Consider the following 9461-nt stretch of genomic DNA (forward strand, 5'->3'; position numbering starts at 1 on the left):
ACATACTATATAACACAGTAAGACTTATTTGTTTATTAAAAATAGTTGTTTATTTAAATCTTTATTACATTTACATTAGGTCACATTAGACAATATCATTTGTTCTTTTATTTATCTAATTTTGAATAGGGTTTGGGGCCCTTTGCAATGGAATGTAGTTAAGGTTAGTCATCCCAGGTGTATACAAACAACTCATGTTCTCCATGTTGTTCATCCATGTTGTTCATCCATGTTTTCATGTTCATGTTCATGTTCATGTTCATGTTCATGTTCATGTTCATGTTCATGTTAATGTTAAGTGTTACATGTTAAACTGATACATGTGTATAAACGTGTGGTTATAATGCAGTGCAATCTACAACCCGGCAGTTGGGAGTGCGGATATTATGTGCTTACTTGGATGCATTCGATCGTAAGTAGTCGTATCAAAAAGGAAGTTATTAATATTGACGAAGTAAGTATTTTTAGTTATAAATTATTAAATTTTATCTTTAGGTATATGTTACAAAAAAAAAAAAAAAAAAAAAAAAAAAAAAAAAAAAAAACTTATATTTTATATGTATATGTATACATGTATATTTATATACTATATTTTAAATTTACAGCTTTCATGGGATGAACGTTGTTTATCTACAATCGATCTTGACAATATTATGAAAAAATGGCATTTGTGGTCTCCTTTTTTATGTCTGGTATGTGGTATGTGTAACCTTTGTGTGATCTTGCGTGTCAACAGTATTGGAGATTTGGTATTGGTATTATTGTTAAAGTGCACTATTCATGTTTAAAAAAATTTTCTTTCAAAACAGGTAAACCAAATCAAGGGATTAATGTATTGCAGTAAAGACTTTCAATACGCTTCTTTTTGAGTTTGAGGTGGATTTTTGAAGGGCAGATGGTTGATCATTGGTATGGGTAGGGGTCCATACAGAACCCAAGTAAGGGAGGAGAGGCGTGGGACGTCGGCTGTGTCGACACAGAACCCATTTATTTCTTTGAGCGGCTTTGAAAGGGAGTATAGAAAAATAAAGCTGAACATGGTGAAAATAAAACGATGCTTTTAGGCGAGGCTTTTAGTATAGGGTGATGATCTAGTATTTTGTTTATTGTTACTCGTTTGAAAGTTTAATAACTAGATGATTTAGATTTATGACTTTTTTTCGTTTGTAAATACTATAAAGATAATTTATATGTATATTTGGGTTTTCTTTATTAATTTTGTTTTATTGTTGTTGATCTTTTACATTTATCATTTACCGGTAGTTGTTATTATGCAATTCAACACGTTTACTAGCAAAGCAATTCAACACGTCTAGTTACTTTTTTATTTTCTGTTATAATTCAACATGTCTACTTGCAAAGTCTGTTATATTTGGTGACAATTTGAAATATTTAATTTATAATTTAAATTTTAAAAGTACTATAGAGATTTTGGCGGGTTATAAAATTTCCCATAACACGTCAAAATGCAACTAGAGGAACACGTCTAATTGCAACTAACAGAACACGTCTAATTGCAACTAACGGAACACGTCCAATTGTAACTAACGGAACAGCCTTTTCTAACGATTTGACAACACGTCTACTTGAGAGTTTTTAGAGCAGTTCCTTGGACCGCACTATATGTCACCCCTCAATTGAAGCTGTCACATGTAGACGTGTTGTTCAACACATCTAAAAAGAATTTTTAACACGTCTTTTTGTGCCGAAATGTGGTAGTGATGTAATATTGAAGAAAAAAATAACGTGTGACAATCATGACAACGAGCATGAACCAATAGTTGATAGACTTCGCCATTTGTAATTATGCACATTAAAAAACAATCACTTTAACTGAATGTTGTGTCTTGTGATCGAGTTTTGCCATGGTCGTTTATATAGACGAATTCTTCAATTCCCCTTCTTTCAAAACTGAAATTATTTAATTTATGAACTCATTAAAACAGATTACAAGAAAACCTCCAAGGCTTATACGTTAATTTAAATTCATTTATTGATTAGTAAATACCGAATAGAATAGAATTAAGGCTAGAGTCGTTACATTATAAGGTGCAATGAAAATTATTTAATGAATAAATTATCACTATACTGTTTCCAATTCAAATTGTAGGAACGATTAAAGAGTATTAATCGACCAAATCTACATTATCGAATGCGGAATAACTCGATATTGAGTTTTATATCAAAAATGACTAAGAAACAATCGGTTGTGTCTCGATCTTCAGCAGAAGCAAAGTATCGCTCTATGGCCAACACGGTTAGGGCCTGATTACTTTGAGCTTATTTGGCTGAGGTGAATAAATGGATTTTTCGGTCAGAAATATAACTGTTTCTTTAGAGCTCATTGATTAATATTTACTGCGCAAATGACTGTCCCATAAATTTAGAAAACCTATGTACTCCCCATATAGCTTATCTTTTTCCATCTTTTCCCCCTATTAGAGCACAGGGAGTCGTTCGGTGTTAAATCTCATTGTTAAATTTAACACTGGATTTAACACTGAGGTCAAAACAGGGGAAATGGTTCAGTGTTAAATTTATTATTTAAATATGTTTAATATTTAAAAAACAGAAAAACAAGGAAAGAAAAGAAACAAAAAAGAAATCACACCGTTGCGGGGGTAACAGTGAAACATAACGGCGACATTTAACATCGAATTAACGCCGGAACGGAGTGGGAAAATGTCACCGTCGCCGGCGTTAAATGATTTAACGGTGGGAATAAGTGTCGACTCCTACAGATCTTCCCTCCCATCTATATTTTAATCCAGGGTAGTTAATAAATAAAAATCATATCGTCTTCATCTATGAATTTCATAACCGAATGAAATTCATATGTGGTTCTTCAAAATTTTATATTTACCAACTCAAAACCCATATGTGAATATAGAATATTCGTAAAGTTGCAAAATTTACAACATTCTTGGTGAAATTAATGGGTTTTGTGATATGTATTTGTAACAATTGAAGATCGATAGTGGGTTCGGGGAAAATATAGTAGATGAAGCCATCATCTTCACCTACTTTTATCTCTTTCTACTTTTATCATCTTCACCTAATTTAGTAACAGGATTGTGTGCACTTTAAATTTTGAGAATTTGAAAAAATAAATCAAGATTTGATATGAACAAGAGTATAAAACGTTGGTTGCTCAAATCTATATCTGTGTAGATTTTGTTTTTGTGAGAAATATATGTGCCCTAAGTTGATTGTGAGGAATTTATATTAGAAGTAAACAAACGCCGATGTTTAAGATGGTTGAATTTAATTATTATTAAAGTAAAAGGTAAACTTGTCATTTAAGTCATTAAGAAATTTGATTCAGAAATAAAGTATACATCTTTTAATCATTATCAGATTATTCCATATTGACAACTATATCCATACATGATACATTCATGGATAACATGACTTAATAAAAAGAAAAGTAAACACGTAGTGAAGTCTTATGGGTACGTTGGCTACTCAAAGATTTTAATATTCAATCCAAGGAACGTACGCCCTAATCGCGCGCCATATTGCTAACAATCCCGTCTTTCATGAGCGGACCAAATTTGTCGAAATGGATCGCTACTTTGTACGTGAAAGAGTTGTTTCTAAAGAAATTCTTCCTTGTGCTAGCGACACAAAAATGCAAATTGCGGATCTTCTCACAAAAGGTTTGGGTACTCAACAACTACAGTTCTTACTTGACAAGCCTGGCACTCGAAATCTCCATGCTCCAGCTTGAGGGGGAATATTGGAATCATTGTTCCATACGTCATGCTTTTCTATTTGTGACACAAGTATACGAGTTATATTAAAATTTATCTTACATGCTCCAGCCCAAGATCCATTACGTTCTTTTGATCATCTTTATGATCACCATTAAATTCATCATAAACTTTAGGCCTTGAAGATTGGTAATAACAAGAATTGAGGGTTCGCGCGTTGCTGCTCTAAGGTTTATGCAATTTAACGCAAGCTATCGATTTAGACGGCACATTTTACTTCATGTTTTTTTGGGCACACAAACTACAACCAAAAACAATTATAGTCTCCAAAAACGACATATCATTTGTTGATAGCCATATCACAAAGTTTAAGTACATACGATCATAGTTATTCATTCTAGAGTTAACTTACAACACAAAGTGTTAAGGTTACCGACCTACCATAATTTACATTACCAAGTACCTAACCACAAAGTGTTAACATGTAGTAAGTACAATAAGAATAACCGAGAGGGGAGAACAATCTTTGCCACCTGTACAAATTTATTTATCATTACAAAGTTCAGGTGTCCCGAAAATGAACCCTCATATTATATCAATTATAATCTAAACAAAAACAAAGTCGTACCTCTGGAGACGCAAAGTGAATGAAACCACAATGCACTGATTTTCCAGTCTATATACAAAAATCAAACAAAACACATGCTGTTAGCTTTAAATCACACAACATCAAACGACAATCAAAGTAACCTTCCTGTTCATTGCAATCCTAACTCTCCTAACTTCTCCAAACTACTTAAAAAAAGCTGCAAAACCACGCGATGCGATAAATCAACTTAAAGCAGTTGAAACTTGTTAGACTAACAAATAATACAACATTCAAAACATATATGAATAAGTCACACGTGCATGTTCATAAGTCTCAAAATCATAAACAAAAAACTTACCTTCCATTTCATTCTCATAAAATCCATGAGGAATTCTTCCAATATACAACACAATTGATTTATTTTCTAAGTTTTCGGAAACCGACAATTTTTGAGGTGGACCACCTTCTAACGGCTATTTCAACAGAGAAATAAATCAAAACCTATTAATTAAATAATCATATAAAAAATCCTAATTATCCAGAACAACAAAATGAAAGTACAGATAAATTATCAAGAACTCGCAGCATCGTTTTTACGAGCTACGGTCAATTCAGTAGAGCCTTTTTTGACTTTCTTCATCATTGACTTTTCGCCTTTTTCCCCATCTTCTTCTTCTTCTTCAAATTATCATGATTAAGCGGGAGATATAAACACATGATAACGATGCAGCAGTTGATGCAGCTCCTGTAAACAGAGATAACATATTGCAACGAATCAGCTGTTGATAGTCACATGAACAACCACAGGCAACAATATGAAGAAGAAACAGACAAACATAATACCAGGCAGACCCGTCTGGAGATATCTTCACTCTTGTTCAAACTTTTTAACCAAGTTTTTTGGTGGCTGAAAAAACCTAAATATATAAATAATCCTTTTACATTAAACATTAATTTTAAAGGCTATTTTCCAAACCCTAACCATGTTCATAACCATAACCATAACCATAACACCAATTACAAGGCTTTTTTAGTTATCTACAATAATAAATTCTCTTAAATTGAGAAATCTCCAGCAAATTCATATAACAAACAAATCTAAAAAAATACATACCGATACAACACATAGACATTCCAACAAATTCATATAACAAACAAATCTAAAAAAATACATACCCATATTGACACACCGACCCATTATAGCAATTATGCATAGAGAAGTTGCCTAAATGTGTAAACATATCACTTGGTTAATTAACATAAACCAATGAAGCGAAAACTTCAAACTAAGTCTCTTGTTTGTTCTTTACTGCAAATATTTTGTTTCTCATACAATTTTAAAAGTACTAATTTATCAAAATCGATTATTTATAACTTGGTTCAACAACTTCGATTGAAAAAATTAACAATAAAAATATATTTACTTTTAATTTAAATAAACCAAAATCAGTGCAAAAGATCATGAAAATCAAACCTGGTGAACGAAGTTAAGGCTATTGATCTTTTAGTTCCAAAATACATCACCTGAAACGATGTCGATGATGAAGATTATGAACCCTAAAATGAAGAAAAGGGAAAAAAAAATACCGTTTTCAAGTGACGAAAATGATGATGATGGAGCGGTCACTTTTAGGGTTTGTTCTTATTTCTAGCACCTGATAGGCTGATACACACATATCAAATAAAACATTTCACTTTCGTATTAAATAAAAAGACAAAAATTGACATAAAAGGATTGAAGAAAGTTACCCGTAAGTCTGATTTATCGATTATTTATAACTTGGTTCAACAACTTCGATTGAAAAAATTAGCAATAAAAATATATATACTTTTAATTTAAATAAATCAAAATCAGTGCAAAAGATCATGAAAATCAAACCTGGTGAACGAAGTTAAGGCTATTGATCTTTTAGTTCCAAAATATATAAAAAAGTGAATCTTGAAAACAGCTTAAATATACCTGGTGGCACCACCGTGCATGTAGCGCGGATGTAAAAACAACTGAGCCGTACCCCATAAAGGTCGAATCTTAGTCCCCTGAAAAAAAAATTAACTCATAAGAACTTACATATGACTAATGAAAGTAAGCACTCAACTTTCTTATAACAATGTAAAATTACCTGAAGTTCTTTAGCTAGAGCTACAACTTCATCTAGATTTGCATTAGACTCCTACAAAGATAATATTGCAGTTACTAACTTAAAACAAACGACTAAATATTTTAAACAAAATTCAATACTATTAGTCTATTATTAAGCAGTTAAGATAAAACTTTACGTCCATATACCTCTAACGTTTTACCATCAGGAGCAATATCTCTATCATGAAAACACCACCTATCAATTCCAAGTTTCTCTAGGAACTCAAAGTTTGCCCTCACTACAACATAAAAATCCTATCAATACAATTCCGGTTACACGAATAACTAAAGTTTGCACTATTTGTCTGAAAATAATCGAGCTTACTTCTTCGTTTAGCCATAGCTAAAGAGTTAGTACCATCTTCCCATGGCCACATCTTAGTAGCAGCACCAAACTGGTCAGCTCCGGTCCCACGAAAAGTGTGCCAAAACGCAACACTAAATCGCATCCAATCCTACACAAACAATAATTCATATCACAACTATTCATATATCTATTGAACAATTATAGTTACATTATATTCAAGTACAAACCTTCATATTCTTCCCCAAAATCTCTTCATTGGCATTGTACCATTTATACGCAAGCGGGTTCTTGCTTTTCGGACCCTACACCAAACAATCAAATCAACCAAGTGAAAATATTATAGAAAATTTTAAAAACTTCAAAATTCAAAAAGTTAGTCATGATGATCAGTATAATTTTCTACCTCATATTTAATTTTGGGAATACCAGGGAAGAATTCCCCTTCCCATTCGCCTAAATCATCCAAACCGCAATCACTATCAAGATCAGCAGGACAAGTAGGTGGTGGTTCACAAATCTATAATAATAATAAAATCATATAAACAACTTTATCATAAAAAGTATAGCAAAAATTGTACCTAAAACCCTAAAAGGTGCTTAGATCAACCATCTGAATAAAAAAAACATTTGGGAATTATTTTTATTAGTTTTTACCATAGTATTAGAGATCACATTGAAACAGATAATTAACAGCAACAACTTCACAGCTTTCATATTTGCCAATCTCATTCAAACCTGCTAACCAAACAGACAAAAATAAAATAAAATGATTAAACTTTAATATATCAAAATTAAAATAACAATACTGATTCATCGATTGAAATATAACTAATAATGAATGTAAAACTTCGGCTCAATTCCTTACTTGAATTCAACTAAAAAAGAACAACATTCATTCAAAAAATTTGATTGATTTCTATTTAACCTGATGATATATATACTAAAATCAGTTCAAAAATCACAAGAACACAAGTTAATGTTAAGCTAAAAAATAAAATAAGTGGAAAGCAGAGAGACGGAAAGAACCTGAGAAAATTATGAAGCCTAAAATGAAGAAAAGGGAAAAAAATACCGTTTTCAAGTGACGATAATGATGAAGATGGAGCGGTCACTTTTAGGGTTTGTTTAGGAAAAAATATGAGAGAAATAGAGCAAGAAGATGGGCAAAGCAGAGAGTCAGGCAGGACATACCTATGAGGTGTCCAAGGTATGGTGGGTTATCTATTCACGCCGCTTGACCCTTTTTTTTTTTTTTTTAAATGGTATGTGAAAAGTGGTGTGGAAGTTGTGTGTGTAAATCATGAATAGTAAACCTTCGTGAGAGGAGGGTGACAAGTGAACTAATGGGAAGGCAAGAAGAAGAGTGGCTTATATTAGTATGTGGGTAATAAGAGAACGAACTCTCTACCAACAACAGAATTAGTATTAATCTCTTGTACCTTTTTAGGTTTTTTTTTTCACTTAAAAGATATTTTAAACTCTTTGAGAATATGTCATATTTGTCCTCAACATTTGTATCATCATCACTTCTTTTGTTAGTGTTTCGTCGAATAAGGTGACTACGATTAGACTTGAAACTCCTTCGAGACTTTGCAAATTTCTTTCGTTTATCATCAACTTCTTTGACCCGTTTAATCTTTTGACGATCTATACCCAAAATGATCCAACGACAAAAAAAACGATAATCCAACTATGGGGGAAGAATATATTAAGAATGTGGAAACCGGCGGAAAGAACATATACAAATTGAGGATTAAAAAAAAAAATAGATACAGGAATTGGTTATTTGCTGCAACAAAATACACAACTTTTGTACCATATGTTAAAAATTTTACATGAAAATTTTGATCATGACATGTATGATTATATCATCCTTATTTCCTAAATATCTATAGACTATATGATTATACACTTTTTTTCTTTGTATTCGACCTGTATACACACTAATTGCACCATAACGAAAGAGTAGGTAACAATTAGTGAAACATGCAGGAACCAAAACCCTTTCAGGGAATCTAGAGGGTATATATAATTGAGAAGAAAATGGGAGTTTTGATGTGCATTTTTTGTTCTACAAGATCTTGAAATGAAAATTTTCATGATCATCTGATAGAAAAATGTCTGATTTTTTATGCGTTGTTAATTAGTGGTTGTGGCCTAGTTAGATCCTCAGGACTTGTTTTACTCTCTTATAAAGCAACACAAAGGCCTGCTGAATATATGTAGTTTTTGAGTAAAACAACCATATAACATATAATGCAATGATTAAATTGAAGACGTAGATCGAAATTTATTTCATACTTTTCTCATGATATTTTCGAAGCATTACACTACATTCCTCACAATATTAAAAAAATGCTAAACAGAAAGAAAAAATTCAGACAATCAGTTGTTTGGAGAGGGGACAATAGAAGAAGTTGTCAGCTCATGATCGTTAATAGAACCGCAGTTGTAGACGCAAATACAAGCATAGTTGCTTAAATCACCCGATTGCTGACAAACGCCATTTCCGTTATGTTTTTGCAAACACTGTTGACGACAGGCAGCAAGATCACAACTGTTTGGAACCAACACTTCTGTGCACCTATTCTGGGCATAAACCATCGACAGATTCACTGTACACATGATCAAAAAACTTATAAGCACGTGCCAAATCAAAATTATCAAAAATAAAAGGTGGATTATATATATTAATTATTCATCTTATATATC

General features: G+C 32.1%; 1 protein-coding gene across 7 annotated transcripts; it reads right to left on the reverse strand.

The window, feature by feature from the left end:
* Positions 1–4062: 4062 nt before the first annotated feature.
* LOC139898645 (xylose isomerase-like) lies at positions 4063–7958 on the reverse strand. Of its 7 annotated transcripts, none has more exons than XM_071881401.1 (13): positions 7822–7958; positions 7404–7484; positions 7153–7266; positions 6977–7051; positions 6768–6897; positions 6590–6681; positions 6423–6473; positions 5890–6339; positions 5777–5826; positions 5146–5219; positions 4661–5047; positions 4342–4389; positions 4063–4246 (listed from the first exon to the last, which is right to left on the reverse strand). In XM_071881401.1, the coding sequence occupies exons 2-8, from the start codon at positions 7476–7478 to the stop codon at positions 6253–6255; spliced, it is 624 nt and encodes a 207-aa protein (XP_071737502.1). In that variant the 5' UTR covers positions 7479–7484; positions 7822–7958; the 3' UTR covers positions 4063–4246; positions 4342–4389; positions 4661–5047; positions 5146–5219; positions 5777–5826; positions 5890–6252. The 7 variants fall into 7 exon arrangements, with proteins under 7 accessions (XP_071737502.1, XP_071737501.1, XP_071737497.1 ...); XM_071881400.1 differs by having other exon boundaries at positions 4342–4519; XM_071881396.1 differs by adding an exon at positions 7615–7674 and having other exon boundaries at positions 4342–5047; positions 7822–7855.
* Positions 7959–9461: the final 1503 nt, after the last annotated feature.

Source organism: Rutidosis leptorrhynchoides, chromosome 3 (genome assembly GCF_046630445.1).
Source record: "Rutidosis leptorrhynchoides isolate AG116_Rl617_1_P2 chromosome 3, CSIRO_AGI_Rlap_v1, whole genome shotgun sequence".
Lineage (NCBI taxonomy): Eukaryota > Viridiplantae > Streptophyta > Magnoliopsida > Asterales > Asteraceae > Rutidosis > Rutidosis leptorrhynchoides.